Source organism: Saccopteryx leptura, chromosome 6 (genome assembly GCF_036850995.1).
Source record: "Saccopteryx leptura isolate mSacLep1 chromosome 6, mSacLep1_pri_phased_curated, whole genome shotgun sequence".
NCBI lineage: Eukaryota > Metazoa > Chordata > Mammalia > Chiroptera > Emballonuridae > Saccopteryx > Saccopteryx leptura.
Genome location: NC_089508.1, coordinates 15373456 through 15391416, shown reverse-complemented (window position 1 = coordinate 15391416; position 17961 = coordinate 15373456). Strand labels below are relative to the sequence as shown.

Here is a 17961-nt window from a genome sequence, read left to right as displayed (position 1 = left end):
GCAAAAGAGGGATTTTCAAAAGTCAATTTTTTACATTTTTTTTTAATTTCCCCGCTGATTTGAGAGAGCAGAAGAGAGGAAGGGAAGGAGGGAGGAGATGAAGAAGAAGAAAAAGAGAAGCATGAACGTGTTGCTTCACTTAGCTGTTCCCTTCAGCTGTGCATTGATTGCTTCTCATACGTGCCCTGACCTGGGACAGAACCCACAACCTCGGTGTGCCAGACAACGCTCTATCCACTGAGCTACCCAGCCAGAGCTCAAAAGTCCATTTTTTTAAACAAACTTTTTACTTGCACATTATCAAAATCCAGTAAGCCATATGTACTCTCTTTAGAGGATTAAATTAACGGCCCTCAAGCCATTTGCACTACTGGAGGGGGGGGGAGTCATCACAGTTAGACTAACTGTGAGCTTTCCATTAAACATTCACTCACAGATGTTTATGATCACTGAAGATTTCCCATGCAGTCTTCTATCTGCTATGAAAAACAGCTCAAAATTTCCATGTTCTAAGTTACGTTTTTATTAGAAAGTGTAATGCAATATTCCAGAGTAGAAGATTGTATCTCCTTTCTTTTAGGAATTCCAAGATGCAGTGCCAGGATCCAGGCATCTGCCCTAGGCAGAGTCCTCCAGGGCAACGGGACCACCAGGGCGTACACACAGAGAGACCTGTTTCCGGAACTGGCTCACGCCGGTGCAGAGGCTTAGAAAGTTCAGATCTACAGGGCAGGCCGGCGGCTGCTGACCCAGGGAGGAGTCACTGTTCGAGTCCGAAGGCAGTCAGTGGGCTGGCCGGGTCCCCTCTCCTTCCAGAGAAGTCAGTTTGGGGTTTTTTGTTTTTTTTAATTAAGGTCTTTAACTGAGTGGGTGAGACCCACCCACATTATGGAGGGTAATCTGCTTCACGCAGATTCTTTTTTAAAAAGACCTTCCCAGCCTGACCTGTGGTGGTGCAGTGGGTAAAGCGTCGACCTGAAATGCTGAGGTTGTTGGTTCAAACCCTGGGCTTGCCTGGTTAAGGCCCATATGGGAGTTGATGCTTCCTGCTCTTCCTCCCTCCCTTCTCTCTCTCTCCCTTGTTCTCTTTCTCTCTCCCAACCTCTGCAAAATGAATAGTTTAAAAAAAAAGACCTTCCCAGAAACACCTAGAATAATGTCTAACCAAATATCTGAGTACCATGGCCTAGTCAAGTTAACACATAAAATTCACCATCACAGTGTCTTAGATAGTTTTATTCGCAAACTTTAATTCCTTGCAAAAGTAACCACAGTCTGTGCTCTGCCATGGAGGCTGCATGGGAAGAGAGCACTAGGGGCTCGTGCTTGGACCCACAGTGGGAGGCTACACCCGAGAAAACTTCCCTTCAGCTCGCCCAGGCTGGCAGCAGTTCTCCAACTGTTTGGGACTGTCACAGTCCGCCCTGGGGAGCAGCAGCCCAGGGCTTATCTAGAGTCTCCAAAGCAACTGGAAAGAGGCAGGAGGGTAGAGACTCGCTGAATCCGCCCATTGTCACCACCTGACCATATTCCTATCCCCATCCGCAATGTCACGAGCCGCTGAGAAACCCTGTGACCCTCCCGGGCCAGAAATCATGCAAGCCCACCTGGGAGGATACCACTGTGTCCTCCATACTGAAGAACCATCAATACGGGCCAGTTCGAGCATCATTTACTCTCAGGAAGTTGTGTCCTCTGCTGAGTCTACCAACCGAGTAGCTGACAGCCTGTGTGCCACCAAACAGAGCAGCGACTCCCCCGCGGCAAAACCCCAGGTGCCTAAGTCCACAGAGATTCCCAGAGCACACTCACGGCTCTATCTTGCATATAAAATCTCTAACGGGGCTGAGCAACACTCCCCACACTTTGTTAGATACATACCACACAATTCAAAACCACTAATCAGTGCAATCTGCTGAACAGATGCAGAAAGCAGCCAACTCTCTTTCAGCATTGCCTTCCAATCACTTAATTCTATCATGCTTCCCTCTCCCGGAGAACGTAAAAACTATAAATACCCTGCTGGAACAAAGTCCCTTCACATGCCATGCTCAACAGTCCCCTATCATCCCTCAAAGTGTCTGCATTTTTCGTAGTTGAGTAACAATTATCGCTTCTATGGAGCATCAAGTTCAATTTTATTGGAGAAGGAAAAGGGGAGGGGAGGAAGGAGGAAGAAGGTGGAAAAGGGAGGGAAGGAGAAGGAAGGGAGAAGGGAAACAGTAGGAGAGGGAGGAGCAATGAGGATGAGATAGTAAGAATGTGATAGAGGGGCAGAGAGGGGGAGGGGAGAAGGGGAAGGGGAGGGGGAGGGGAGGAGGGGAAGGGGAGGAGGAGGGGGAGGGGAGGGGGAGGGGAGGAGGGGAAGGAGGAAGAAAGGGGAGACAGAGGAAAGGGGAGAGAGAGGAGGAGAACACATTTTAGAACAGCTTCAACTTACCCATGAGCTTTAATTAAGCAAAAAAAAGCTACTTTCAGAATATAACGAAATTTTAATACTTCTGACATACAAGAAAAACCAGGCTTTATTTCAAGCGAAAGTAAAATATAAACAAGCAAAAGAAAAACACTTTATTGTGTTTAAATTATACTTCAGTAAATTTTTAAAAAACATATGTAGGGACCAAACTGGAAATCACTTAGACTTGGTTTTAATTTAAAATTTTTCTCTATAATCTAATGGACTCTAATATCCAGATTTCTGTGATTCATAGTAATACAAAATCTCATGTCAGATTAGCCTGTATCAAACCATTACAAATTCCAAAATTAAAGAGTTAGATCATTGAAGCTTTAAACTTTCATTATAAAGAATTCCAGAACTTACTGTATCCACATGAATAACTGAGTTGTTCTTAGGAGGTACACTAATTCTTAAACATAAATCATACTGCATGACAAATATGCTGGCCCATATTTAAATATAAAGGCATTGGTAGTTTAATAAAATAGATGCATCTAACCACAAAATATTAGAGGATGATCCAATTCTATGAACTAGCAAATAGCTAAGTATTCCTCTTCAGCCTACAAGGAGATAAGAGAATTCACTAGCTCCTACTCCGTTACCAGTGACACATGAGCAGACAGACCAGGAAAAGCGCAACGAAGTGAGACAAGAAAATCAGCTTTAGTTTCATCTTTAGACCCACGTGCAGCGTTGGCTGTGTGGGAATTTCCACCTCCTTCCAGCCGCCTGGGAAAACGTCATAACAGAGTGAGAAGGGTTGTGCACCCAAAAATCGGATTCGAAAGGATAAAATAAAAAACGTAGATAACCCAGTATCTGCTAGTATTTATTATTACACAAGCAGGTGTAGAGGTAGTTTATTAATGAGATTTTGTTAAAATCATCCCACTCATCATATCTATGATTGTAAAGAATCATCATAAAAAGGAAAAGAAAAAACACCTTTTAGAACATACTTTTAAAATAACACGTCGATGTGGTTTTCAAAAAGCAGCATTTAGTGTTCTTCAGCTTCCCAGTGAGGCAGCACTATCTTAAGACAGGCCCTCAGCTCACTGAGACACACATCAGCGTGAGTGAATACACCCCTGCGACGACCAAGGTGCTGCCATCGGCACAATCACTTGCAACTACGATGACAAGAGTGACCTCCACTTGAACACCGAGGCTTCCGGCCTGGGCCACCCAGACCACGGCTAAGGCCGGGGGACCTGTGTACCATGCGGACTGTAGGGTACACACCAGGGAACATTGAAGACTCATCTGTTTCCTCTTGGCATTCGTTCTAAAAACATCTTCCACAGGATCAAGCAAAAATACCTTTTCTCCTCATTGTCTCTTCAGTCTTTTTAGCCTCCAAAGACTCCCGTGTCGATCCATCAAAACAAGAATTGGCTCAGAACCAAAATCAAAAAGAAAGGAAGAAAAAATCTAAAGAGTGTTTTAGAGTGCTCTGTGAAGTTAGGGCGTGGCTTCCACCTGAAAGTTGTCAAACTGTGCGAATTCAAAGGCGGAAGTGCCGATCGCTGCCCAGCCGTTCTTCGGGAAACTCACCGGGACACTCGTCCAGAGCGGCTGGCCGTTCAACGTGCCGGAGGAGAGGCGGCCCTGCGCAGACAGAAAGGCATCCTTGGAGACATGGCAATTATTCTCTGAGGTCTGTTTCTTAACAACATGTGGCCCACCTCCTGAGGGGAGCAAACATCCTCCTCACTTAAGACTTACCGCAGGTAAACAATTCTGCAAGTTGGAACAATAGTTTAAAATACAAGAACAATTTTCTCAGAGGAAGTTCTTACCTACCTATGCAAATAGTTTCCAAGGCACAAGGAATATTGCAGTATTTCCTTGGACTCCACCAAAACATTGTAAAACCAAGAGAAATGTGAAACTTTTCATAACACTATTGTAAAATTTTAGAAAAGAGCCCACTACAGTTAAATAAATAAATAAATAAATAAATAAATAAATAAATAAATAAAACAAAACGTTATTTACAAGTTGCATGCACATGGGTCATGGCTAACAACCACCAGTTCTTCAGATATGACTGCTGGGGCCAAACATCCACTTATGTAAGTCCTTCTTGTCCCCACGTGCAGACTATCCCTTCACAGTCATATGAAGAGCTCACCCTGACATTAGAAAAGTAGTCACTGTTGTAGGAGGGAGTAAGGTGGGAAGTGTCCAGAGAAATGACTTCCTGGCCACCAGCAGAGAAAGATACAGCAACGCCCTCTTCTAGGACTGCCCCTGCCCCCTAGCTAAGCGCCCGCACACAGACACTGAATGCCAGCTCGCCCTTCCTCTCATTATTACAGCACACTTACGAGCCTCTTCTTACAGCATGCCATCACAGCTACACATTTCCAGCGAGCTGATTTCACAGGATGAAGAGCTAAGGATCCCAGGCAAGAGGCCGAGACCCAGATGACATGTTTTGAAGTCATATGCTGCAATAGACTTTAACCTTTGAGTAGTGCGAACGTCCATGTACCTCCTCATACCTCCTGACCATCCAGAGTATGATCGATTTACTTTAAAAATGTGTAAGGCGACATTAAAAAAAAGGCAAATGTTCTTCTTGTTTCCATAAATTGGTTATCAAACAAACATGATTTTAAGTTAATAAAACTGTAACTAGAACTAATTTCATTAAAAAAAAACTCCCAGGGGTCAGTGAGCATGAAAAAAACTCACTAAGGGTTAATTTCGTTCTTTCATTCTACAGATGGAGGCACTGAGACTTAAGATGAAAAACCAGAGTCGCAGGTGTGCCAGCAGAGGTAGGAACTGAATCCTCATTGTCAACATCCACCCCTATCACTACCTACCGCACCGCTCCGTTCAGCTCGGAGGCTGCCTGTCAGACATCTCCTGCCTCCTAGGGACAGTGAATGTTAACACTGAGCCGAGGGACTCCCACTCACAGGGCCTGTCTGACAGCTCTTCACCCCCCAGGTCTCAGCCAACCCGGCCCCGGGCTGCTTTGCACACGGGCCAGTCCCAACGGTGCCCTCATCTCAGACATCACCCGCTTCAAAGAGGTCTTCCCTGGCCGCTCTGCTTAGAAATCCGGCCAGGGGGGCCACTTCACCTCACGATCCCCCTTTATTTCCTTCATAATTTTAGTTACTGACTTATCTACGAGTTTACTGTCTTAGGACAGGAGCCGGCCAACTATGACCGACAGGCTGGCCACCTACTTTTATAAATAAATTTATTGGAGCACAGCTACCCCCATGCAGTTACCTACTGTCTGTGGCGCACCACAAAAGCAGACGAGAGTAGCTGCCTCACAGGCCAAGTGTGAGGTATTTACCACCCGGGCCTTTGCCTCACAGGCCATGTGGCTCATAGAGTGTGAGGTATTTACTACCCAGGCCTTTACAGGAACGTTTGCCAACCCCTGTCCTAGAGCAGGGGTCTCAAACTCGCGGCCTTTGTTTTCAACTGCAGTGAGAAAAGTGTTGCGTAACAGTTGCCTTTTGTAGACCTAGTGCGGCCCGCCAAATGGCTGTGATCTTGCTCTGCGGCCCACATGCTGAGTTGAGTTTGAGACCCCTGTCCTAGAGGAATCTAGATGCTAAGAGACAGGGACTGTGTCTGTCTTGTTCACTGCTGGGTCCCCAGAACAGTGCATATAGTAAAGCTGAAAAAAGTGTGTTAATGAAAGTATAGAAAACATTTGGCCCTGAAGCAACCTTATAAAAGTTATCTTTATGTTACAGATAAAGAAAAAATATAGGAGCTAATTTAGATCAGTGGTCGGCAAACTCATTAGTCAGCAGAGCCAAATATCAATGGTACAACAATTGAAATTTCTTTAGAGAGTCAAATTTTTTAAACTTAAACTATATAGGTAGGTACATTCCTTATCGAGGTAGCGCCCACACATGGTATTTTGTGGAAGAGCCACACTCAAGGGGCCAAAGAGCCGCATGTGGCTTGCGAGCCGCAGTTTACCAACCACTGACTTAGATGAAACACTTGCTGGGAGTCTCAGTTTATATATATCAACAAGGCGGGAGGAAGGCTGATCTGTCTGGATCCACACATGCCTACTCCTAAGACTATTAACTTGACTCATTAAGCACTTCCCACATATCAGGTAATGTGCCACCTTTTCTTATCATCCCACTTCATCTCCATAAGGGTGTTCGTGACACTGTGGATGGGAAAACAGAAGATGAGTAACATAAAATACTTGCAAAAACCGGCTAGCTCAGTGGTAGAATGTCGGCCCAGCATGTGGAAGTCCCAGGTTCGATTCCTGGCCAGGGCGCACAGGAGAAGTGCCCACCTGCTTCTCCACCCTCCCCTTTTCCTTCCCCTCTGTCTCTCTCTTCCCCTTCTGCAGCCAAGGCTCCACTGGAGCAAAGTTGGTCCAGGCACTGAGGATGGCTCCATGGCCTCCTCCTCAGGGGTTAGAATGGTTCTGTTGCAACTGAGCAACGCCCCAGATGGGCAGAGCATCACCCCCTGGTTGGCATGCCAGGTGGATCCCGCTCGGGTGCATGCAGGAGTCTGTCTGACTGTCTCCCCTCCTCTCACTTTAGAAAAATACAAAAAAAAATACTTGCAAATGAACATACTAGACCTCACGGTCCTTGGTCTAAACACTATACGACAGGACTGAGGGGAAAGCACCCGACGTGTGCTGAGAAGAAATCAATGATGGTTGATATTAAATTGAGAAAATCCTCATATTAGCTATAATTTGGGAAAAGGACACCATAAAGATGTGGTTTTCACTTTGCTCTCTTCATTTACACAGCAAATGTTTATGTCAAATGCTGTGTATGCAATGCACTTGGAAGTTAGGATGCACAAGAAAGACACCATCCTTGCTCTTACAGAGCTTACGTTCTAGCAGGAGGTCACACACATGCACACACACACATGCACATGCACACATACGCACACACACATGCACACACACACATGCACATGCACACATACGCACACACAATAAGAGCCAAGAGATGAGTGGCATGTGAAGAATTAAAAGAGGCAGCCCTGATCAGTTGGCTCAGGTAGAGTATCAGTCAGGTATGTGGAAGTCCCAGGTTTGATTCCTGGCCAGGGCACACAGGAGAAGTGCCCATCTGCTTCTCCACTCTTCCCCTCTCCTTCTTCTCTCTCTCTCTCTTCCCCTCCTGCAGCCAAGGCTCCATTGGAGCAAAGTTAGCCCGGGCACTGAGGATGGCTCCATGGCCTCCACCTCAGGCACTAGAATGGTTCCAGTTGCAATGGAGCGAGGCCCCAGATGGGCAGAGCATCGCCCCCTGGTGGCCATGCTGGGTGGATCCTGGTCAGGTGCATGTGGTTGTCTGTCTGACTGCCTCCCCATTTCTAACTTCAGAAAACTAAAAACTAAATAAATAAATAAAAAGAATTAAAATAGGCTGATGTGAGTGTGTGTGGGTGCCCAAGAGACTCCTTTGGTCTGGAGAGTCAGAGAGCTCTGGGAGAAGGTGCGGAGTTGGGTGTGAGGAAGAAGCAGATGCCCACGGCTAATGGAACAAAACACAATGGGGCTGGCGGAGGGGATGGGGGCGGGAGGAAGTCAGCAGAGTTCCAATCCAACCAGTAGCAAGACCAGAGCTAATCTCTAAAAGTAAAAAATCACACACATGCAAGAGGCAGGAGAAACAGCTGCCGCCGTCCACAGAATGGGGTGAGGAGAAGGAGCAAGGGGGCGGGACAGGGGCCTCTGTTTCCATAAGCGCTTCTGATTTTTTTTAACTATGTACACAAAGTACCTTTAAAATTTTAAGGAAATTTATTTTTTAACCCCCCCATATGAATTCAAAAAATTCATAAAATTATGAAAAATAAACCTTTAGTAAGAAATGTGTAAGAACTACAAAAATAAAACTAAAGGACACAGTGGGAGATCTTAACCAACGGTGAGACGCAGGCTGTTCTTGCTCCCACGGTCTTGATGGGAAAACACATTATTCTTTTTTAAAAAAATAAAAGCCACTATTGCCCAAATTAATGTATAAATTCAGTGTAATACTGGCAGCATTTTTCATGGAATTGAAAAGACGATGTAAAAATTCAAACAGCAGAGTATAGACACAAGAATAGCAGAGATAATTTTGACAGATATAGTCAACCTCTTGCTCTGAGCGAGGTTCGCGGGGCGCGGTGCCAGGCGCTCTCCAAGGTGCTGGGAGCCAGCGTGCCGGGATGGGAAGGAGCTGGGTCATTACAGGAGCGGCTTTCCCATGCAGAGGGTGGGGCTAACACAAGCCATCAGCAGACTACGTGCGATGTCAGGACAGAAGAAGAGCTTTGGGAAAATAAAGCAGAAATACATAATGCTATTTTATGTAAGGCCGCTGGGAAAGAGCCTTGAAGGAAGTAAGGGAATAAACCATGGGACCAAAGAGTGTAGAAAGTCAGAGCATTTCAAAGTGTGACGCTGGAGAGTAAGAGACAGCCACACAAAGAACAGCAATGTTCAGAAACAAGCCTATGCACATGTGGAGATTTAATACATCAAAACGCGGCTTTTAAATCATGGGCAAAAGGACAGTCTATGTAATAAATGATAGCTAGACATTTGTTTTAAAAAGGCCTTCTTAAACAAAACATAGAACATAAAAGTAATGAAAAAAGAGAAAATTTTACAAAGCCAAAATTTCAAATTTCTATTCATGAAAAATACCATGAGCAAAATTAAAGTACAAATCACGAGAGAGGATCTGTAACGCCTATGACAGACAATGTGTTACTACCCAGAATACATAAATTCATACAGGTCCATCAGAAAAAGACAACACAATAGGGAAATAAAGAAGGAATTCAACTTCAGAGAAAAGAAAATACAAATAGCCGATAAACATAAAATGTACAGTCTCCCTAATTATCAAGGAAGTACAAATCATGTTTATTAGTTTGAAAAAAAATCTTTAAAATTTGATAATATTAAATATACTTATAACCTCTATAAGTTGATATAATTTGGCTAGCAATAGAGCAGTATCTGCTCAGATTTAAAATTGAATAGCTCCCATTTCTAACTATCTGACCAAAGTAACAGGATATGTACAATCCAAGAGGCACCTAAAATATTCCTGCCTTCTATCTGCAGTTAAAGGCACCCCTTTCTGCCTCAGTTTACCATAAAAGGAAAGACCTGGGGACAAAGTTATGTCCATCAAGTGTCATATAATCACAATAAACTAGACCAAGGGTAGTCAACCTTTTTATACCTACCACCCACTTTTGTATCTCTGTTAGTAGTAAAATTTCCTAACCGCCCACCGGTTCCACAGTAATGGTGATTTATAAAGTAGAGAAGTAACTTTACTTTAAAAAATTTATAAAGCACTATGACAGCAAGTTAAAGCATATAATAATAATTACTTACCAAGCACTTTATGTCGGATTTTTGCTAAATTTGGCAGAATAAATCTTTATAAAACAACTTCTATAGTTAAATCTATCTTTTTATTTATACTTTGGTTGCTCCGCTATCGCCCACCATGAAAGCTGGAACGCCCACTAGTGGGCAGTAGGGACCAGGTTGATGGTCAATACAGTCTGATACTGCCTGAAAAATCAGTATTGTCATTTCTGGTGGTTGGGTAAAGGAAAAGAACAAGTTCAAAAGGTTATTTGATGCCTGACCAAGCAGTGGCACAGTGGATAGAGCATCGGACCAGGATGCGGAGGACTCAGGTTCGAGACCCCGAGGTTGCCAGCTTGAGCGTGGGCTCAACTGGTTTGAGCAAGGCTCACCAGCTAGGACCCAAGGTCGCTGGCTCAAGCAAGGGGTTACTCGGTCTGCTGTTAGCCCCATGGTCAAGGCACATATGAGAAAGCAATCCATGAACAACTAAGTGCCACAATGAAAAACTGATGATTGATGCTTCTCATCTCTCTCCATTCCTGTCTGTCTGTCCCTATCTATCCCTCTCTCTGATTCTCGCTCTGTCTCTGTAAGAAAGAAAAAAAAACTCCTTTAAAAAGTTATTTGAATTTCATTTTTAATCTCTGTTATTACCTGAAGAAAACTATGCTGGACTGTCTTGGCAGAGAGCAGTATATTACACAGAGGAGTTTCTCCACACAGCGTCCCTAAGAAGCATGTCAGTCAATACTCGAGCAACCAGTGATTCTGACAAATATTTTTAGGTACCCATGGTATTACAATTAACCTGATATATTCTCTGACAAATATATTCATGGAAACCAACTTCTAAAATATTGTGCGTTTAGTCAAAAACCAAATCATATTCAACCATCAAAAATAAATGCATGTGACTTTGCTTATACCAATAAGCTCCAGTTGTAATCTTCGTTCAAGCAAACTTGAAATAACAGTTAAATTTTGGGAGTGATGAAGTCAACAGGGTAAATCAGACACATGCTATCATTCCAGGGAGGGGTGGTTTGCTGGACTCATGGCAGACTCTCTATCTATTTCCATCATTTATCACACTTTCCCTCTCATTTGTTAACAGAAATGCTAGAAAGGAACAAGAAGAGACCATCTCACCTCCAGGAGTTCTGTCCGGCAGCACTTACCTTAATAGTTAAAGTGAGTGTATACCATTTGTGTGCTGTGACGTCAACCTGCCCGAAGGCATACAGGATCCACCCGGCTGCAACACAAACAGATCCTCTAAGTCACAGAACAGCATAGCTCAGTGGGCGCTCCCAGTGGCTTTTGTATGTAGTAAAGGCGACCCTGACACAGATCTGCTCGAAGGCATACAGGATCCACCCGGCTGCAACACAAACAGATCCTCTAAGTCACAGAACGGCATAGCTCAATGGGAGCTCCCAGCTGGCTTTTGTATGTAGTAAAGGCGACCCTGACACAGATCTACATTTCCAGACTTACAACTGATTTAAAACAAAACGTCCTTCCTTCAAGCATGCGGCTCTCAACAAGCCCACGCCGAGACCCTCCTCTGGGCAGAATCCGGTATGTGAGCTCACACAGGAATCGGTGAAATAGACTTCAGACCAGCCACAGTATAATATAATGCATTGGCTTCCATCCTTCCAGCACACACTTTTACCCGATTGGACTGAATGTGGAGGACAGGAAGGAGTATTAAAAGACTACCATAAGATTTCTAGCTGGTGTGTTTGATGACAACATGGTAATAACATTCACTGAGGATCATAGAACAGAATGAGTTAATCTGGGGATGTATTACATATTTTAGTGCCTGAGAAAAACCCACGATGAGAGGCTAAGGGGGCAGTTTAAAACACAGAGCACTGGGGACAGAAGATGCAGATTTAAGTTCTTAGCTCCCAGTCTGCCACTAACTCATTCTGAGACCTTGGGCAAATCAGTTCACCCCTGTGGCTCTGTTTTGGATTGGAAATGTGCGTTATCATCTGGATCGGTCATACTAGGATTCTGCAACTTCTATTCTAACCTCCTTAGCACCCACTTCCTCTTTCATTTCTATTTTATTCATGGAGAACAGAAATTATAGGAGAGAAGATTGTCTATTAAAGCAAGAGGCAAGTCAAGAGACTGAGAATCAAAGAAGAGTCACGACCACAAGACCGAGTTTCCACAGAGCAGGGTCCATTCCGACACCAAAGGGAAGTGGATAGAATTCAACCTGGACCTCGTCTAAGCACCTACCCGGAACAGAACACTTTCTACATGAAACAAGGGCTGTTAAGATGAATGAGAAAAGTCAAGCTGTTCTCAAATAATGAACTAAATTAGGAAATAGGATTACTCCACTCTGAGCATCTCAGTCCCTCTCCTCATATTTCTAGAAGTACAGTGGCAACACGCTTACAGTCCTGCTTTCATTTACAATGTTTCCTGAGCGTTCGCTCCCTACTACCCCTCCCCCGTCCCTGCAAACGCTACCCTGACAGCCAGCTCAGCTCCGTAAGACCGGGTAATGCTTCGCACAATCCTCTGTCACTGAGCGGCCTCTCTCTCCCGTGCCTAGAATGAGCCACTCACCCAGATCGCCTGTAACTCGGTAGGTCCCATTTGCAAAAATCCAGAAGAAAACGCCTCTGGCGCTTCTAATCAAGATGCCACCTTTGTTCACTCTTCCGGCAATGAACACACCTCCCTTCTCAGGGGTCTCTATGAGAACGTCACATCTGATGGTCATGTTAGACCTGCAGAAAGAAACTGGTGGTTAGCGCTTTAATGATGCCGTTCCGGGTGCGGAACAGAGACGTCACGTCTCGGCCACGCGCTTCCCAACCTCTAGTGGAGGCGAGCACGTGGTTTGCTACGTCTGGCTCGTGGCAGGAATGGCTTCCAGAATCTTCACTGGTGACCGTTTTAACTTTTTTGTGATTAAAGTCAAGCCATTCCATTGCCTCTTTTAAGGAATTGCTAGACAACAATGTTTACTGTTTTTAAGGTTCTTAAGAAAATATTTCTTATCTCCCTATAGTAAAACAACTTCTCATTGTAAGAACACAATAATATTAACAGAAGCCATGTTGTTGTTTTTTTCCCTAGGAATACATAAAAGGCAAGTTTCCACACAATTTGGAACAAAAGGTCTATTACATTTCCAGCTCTGTGGGAACATAAACAACTTCAGGGCTAAGTTTTACATTTATCACTAAAGAGACCTAAAAACTCCAGACACAAGAGCTAAAATTATTTCTCTGCAAAGACAGAACCAACTCAATGTTGACTCTAAGGCTGTTCAATTCAGTCGCTCTAGGCTGCGCCCTTGACTCCCTGTCCATCAAATGCCCAGGCAATGCTGATGTGCTGGTCCGGGAATGCCCATTTCCCCTCTAGGGCATCTCTGTTTATACAGAGACAGTGAAAACCTGGTTCTGGAATCACTGGTGGACCAGGAGTGTGTCAAAGGAGGGCAAAGATGCCAGCCAACCAGGAACCCCCAGGGCTTGAACAATGAGCTCTCCTCCAGGCTGCTTCTTATAAATGTGACTAGACACCCTATACAATGACAGTGTATACACGACTGTGTCACCCTATACAACGACAGAACCACCCTGCGCCAACACAACTCTGAGAATAACTCACAGCCGCTAAAATGCCAACTGCTCAGGGGAAGGAGAGGAGAAGCACTAACAAGGAACGAGCAAACACTAAGTAACACATGCGGGGTCAGCCCTGCGTGTCCTCCCACAGAGGGGACGCTTCTCCCTGCATATTATCACCCGCATGAAACCACGAAGGACCAACACGCTCCTCACATCCCAACCTCTTTTCTGGTTCCTTGGAAGTTTGAAAGTGCTACCGACACTAGCAGCACCATAAAGTTATTCTATATATTTCGAGTTAGAGCGAGAAAAGATCAAACTTCTCCCTTTCTTTCACGTCCCCTACCAGAATAAGTGACGCCTGCATCGGAGCTTGCGGGCAGTTTCACGGACAATGGCTCAGGCAGAGTGACAGTGTGGCTTGGTTGTGCACGACCACATCTCTCAGCAGGGCTGAGAGAGCAGAAACCACCTGCATATCAAGTAAACTCGACTGAGGGGATGCAGAGTTCAGACGCGTGCAGCGAGTGGTTAACTGTGTGCTCGTCGTCAGATCCCAACCAAAGCTTTCCGATGAAATGGAAAATCTTAAGTAGCTTTGGCCAAGTCTGCCTAAATTACTAGGCTGGGTACTTAACTACATGTTAAGAATGAGAGAGGAGGTTCTATTGCAAACACAGTTCTAAGAACCGATAGTAAGAGCCGATTCACTAAAACAAAACTGTAGAGCTCACTACTTTTCCCTTTCGTACTTTTACAAGAAGAATTAAAACAAGGCTGTGAGGTGTGGTCCAAAGAGCATGGGCTGCAGACCTGGAGAGATCTGGCTTCTCGTGCTGGTTCTGGAATCTCTAGGTGTGGGGTCATGGGGAGATCTCAGCCCGAAGCCTCGGTTTCCCAGTCTACAGCTGGGGAGGAGGAGACCTCTGCCATGAGGTGGTGGGGGAAATTCATACCAGGGCTTAGTTTGATCTGCTGCACGGGTTCCAGAAACTCTGGGTAGCTGGAAGTTTGTCAAGACTTATCTCAGAGCTTGGGACTAGAATTGTGATTGTAACAGGCGACAGGCAATATATGATGGATCAAGATTTTCTGCAGCATTCCACAGATAAACGATTCAAGGTTCTGTTCACATTATATTCCCTTCCCTGTCTAATGTCTAAGCTACAAATGTGACTGTTTGGTGGCTTAGCATTAAGAGTTGGTATATCTAAACCTGAAATGCTTGTGTTTTATAATTACAGTGGAATTATACTAGCTAAAAGGAAAAATAAAAAAAAATAAACAAACAGAAAAACCCTAAAACAGGTATAATAAGCCAGTACACTGGAAGTCCATAACTGACTTAAAGGAGAAAGGAAGCTTTGGGTTGGTCATTATATTTTAAGTGAAGAATAAATACAACTTGTCACTTTACCCGATGCCTAAAGAAAAGAGCTGAATTCACTATTCAACTAAAAGCTACTTTCACTTTTTATCATTGTCATCTACTGTCACCTGGTCAATAGATTTTCTAGAGGCTAAAACAGTGTAATTCAAGAATGTATCCAGCAGGTGGCAGCACCAGATCAACAAATCCACCCGCCAGCAAAGAAAAAAGAAAAAAGACCACCAGCAACCCTCCAACTATCAAGTCTATAAATAAACATTACATTTTTATTGGGTCCAAAGACCTCAATGCTTACATTAAAAATCGTCTGCTCCTGCAATTAGCACTATGAAACTGGGAAAATCTGAGGGAAGGAAATGGACCCAGCCAAACAATGTTGCTACCTTGTGGCCACCATCTACATTAAGAGCATTGATTTTACATACCATTTGTAATCTCCAATGATGCTGATCGTGTTGAAGGCATCGGCAGCCCACGTGACCGGTCGCTGATTGAGAACTTGGCGCAGTGTGAAGCGGTGCTCTCCGGGGTCCTCTGTATTCATAAAGTATTCAAATACGCCAGTCTGATCAGCAAAATTCGGAGCTTCACTAAAAAACGGGTAATCTGTTCAGAACATAATAAACTCTGATGAAGATCAAATCCTTACAGGATATTTTTTGTCCTCTGAGATTTAATGGTACATTTTAAAACACCGTTGAAAAGTTTTAAATAAGAAAATGAAACATCTTAACCAGCGAAAGTTTGGGGTTTCAGTTAATAAAGAAATACGTACTGATTTTTATATCGTCATTATTTAACATCCATGTGGTCAGTTTGACATACAGACTTATATATTTGATCCGTACAACTGCTTAAGAGGAGAGAGCTGGAGTAAGGCAGACCTGGGTTCAAATTCTTGCTCAGTCTGTCTACCCCCCCCCCCCCGCCACCCCCCTGCCCCCCCCCCCAGGCAAGCTGCTTGACTGCCTTGTTTCCCAAGTCTGCTCATTTTGAAGAGGGGAAGAAGACAAGAGAGCAAATGAAGCATGCACCTAACATGTGTACATACGCTAATCCTTAGCAAGGGCTCAACGAGAGCTCTGTTATTCCTGATACCCGTCAGACAAGGTTCTGAACAACTGGTCACAGTCATCAGCTGAGAGGACGTTAGAAAAGGCTTACCTGGAGATGTTTTCTTTGAACATATATACCCTGATGTATTAATGTCACCCCATTAAAATTAATAAAAATTTATAAAATAAAAACAAAGAGAAAAGGCTTACTAGACCAAACACAGAATTTAGATATCACAAAACTTCTTCTACTTCTAAAATGGAACAAAAACCAGTTTTGAGCCCAGGCTATCGGTCTCTTCTTAGTTTTATTAAGTTAGACTATAGTCTTACAATAATGAAGGCTCTAGACGAGCAATTTTCGTCATAATATCTTACAGCTATTCTCACTTCGTGCTGGTTGGCAGGCAGTATCTCTACTACTGCTGAAAACGGACACCGAGTTACACTGTAGTAACGGAAACGCACCCACATTGAAGTCGTCCTTGTAGACACGTGGGAAGGGCTGGGACTCGGGAGGCGGCGGGTAGCTGCCCTTGCTCCCAGTGGTGAGAGTCGTGAGTGTGAACAGCTCATCCTCTTGCAGCTCCAGGGAGAAGCGGCCGTCAGTGTCGAGCAGCTGAAACAGAACACCTCGTGGTCAAGGTCAAGGTCTCCGGCACATATCACTTGGGCAAAATAGCTTTATAAAAATAAGCTTCAAGATAAGCCCAACTCAGCCCTGGTTGGTTGGCTCAGCGGTAGAGAGTCGGCCCAGCATGTGGAAGTCCCGGGTTCGAATCCAGTTCAGGGCACAAAGGAGAAGCGCCCATCTGCTTCTCCACCCTTCCTCCTTTCCTTTCTCTCATCTTTCTTTTACCCTCCTGCAGTCAAGGTGACCTGGGCACTGAGGACGGCTCTGTGGCCTCTGCCTCAGGTGCTAGAATGCTCCGGCTGCAACTGGAGCAACGCCCCAGATGGGCAGAGCATCGCCCCCTGGTGGGCATGCCGGGTGTATCCTGTCAGGCATATGAGGGAGTCTGTCTCTGCCTCCCCTCCTCTCACTTCAGAAAAATACCAAAAACATTTTAATTAAATAAATAATTGCTTTTAAATAAAAAGATACCCCCAACTCATTTCTGTTAGAACTTCCTAACCACTTGTACCGGACATACCTCATATCAAGGCCCTCAGAATTTTTTTTTAAGTTTCTTTGAAGACTTTATAAGATTATACTTCATAGAAAGTATTTTTAAAAGAATTTCACTACATGGAGGGAAATGCCAAAATCTATTTCTGCTAGTCTATTCTTTTCCATTAGACTGTCAGCTCCTCAAAGCTTATCTACATTCAATACACATAACTAAGAGATCTCCTTATTTACTTTTTAAGAATCGACTAATTTTTTTTTTACTTTGGCAGAAAAGTTCATAAAATCTCACTGTCGACTCAGGTGTCACAGTCATAAAATCCCTTTTACTACTAAGAAATAAAGTCCAATTCATTATATGCTCAACATATTAGCAAATTAGGTTTCTATCACATTTATGACCTTAGCGACTTAATCTCTGTAAGCCACAGTTTCCTCATCTCCAAAATGGGGAAGAAATATACATACTTCATAGGGCTGTTGCAAGGGTGAAATGAGAATATTTCTCGAGCGCTCTCAGCCCCAGGAGGGACCTGTGAGAAACACATCCTCTGTTCCAACTGCTCTATGCTAAGTGTGGCCTCGGAGGACACTGCAATCTTTCGCATAGTTAATGCAGACATTCGATGTATCCCTATCTAATGAAATTTGAGCAGCTTTTTTTCTCCTTTGACCCAAAGGGGGTTATAGCCTACCTTTGCTTTAATAATACATAACTGTTCAGAGATCTATGAAATGTCTAACACCATACTCTGGCTCAGAAATAACCCCAAATGATATGATTTTTTTCCTACGGGGAAAATCAATTTTATTATGCTATTTCTTGCAATTTCTTGTACAAAAAAGTAGAGCCCGGAATTTAATACTTAATGGGTGTTCAATCGTTGAGAGTGACTAGTGGAGTCACAGGATATTAGCAATTTCCAGAAAAAGTCGA

The 17961-nt window shown here is 44.0% G+C and overlaps 1 protein-coding gene across 1 annotated transcript in view; it reads right to left on the bottom strand.

The window, feature by feature from the left end:
* Positions 1-2745: 2745 nt before the first annotated feature.
* Positions 2746-17961, bottom strand: part of GALC (galactosylceramidase) — a 42471-nt gene continuing 27255 nt past the window's right edge. The window contains exons 13-17 of the mRNA XM_066342758.1: positions 16364-16514; positions 15266-15446; positions 12435-12598; positions 11015-11091; positions 2746-4078 (exon numbers count right to left, since the gene is read on the bottom strand). Of these exons, the coding sequence (XP_066198855.1) occupies positions 3932-4078; positions 11015-11091; positions 12435-12598; positions 15266-15446; positions 16364-16514 (720 nt within the window). The 3' untranslated portion in view covers positions 2746-3931. The remainder of the gene's footprint in view (positions 4079-11014; positions 11092-12434; positions 12599-15265; positions 15447-16363; positions 16515-17961) is intronic.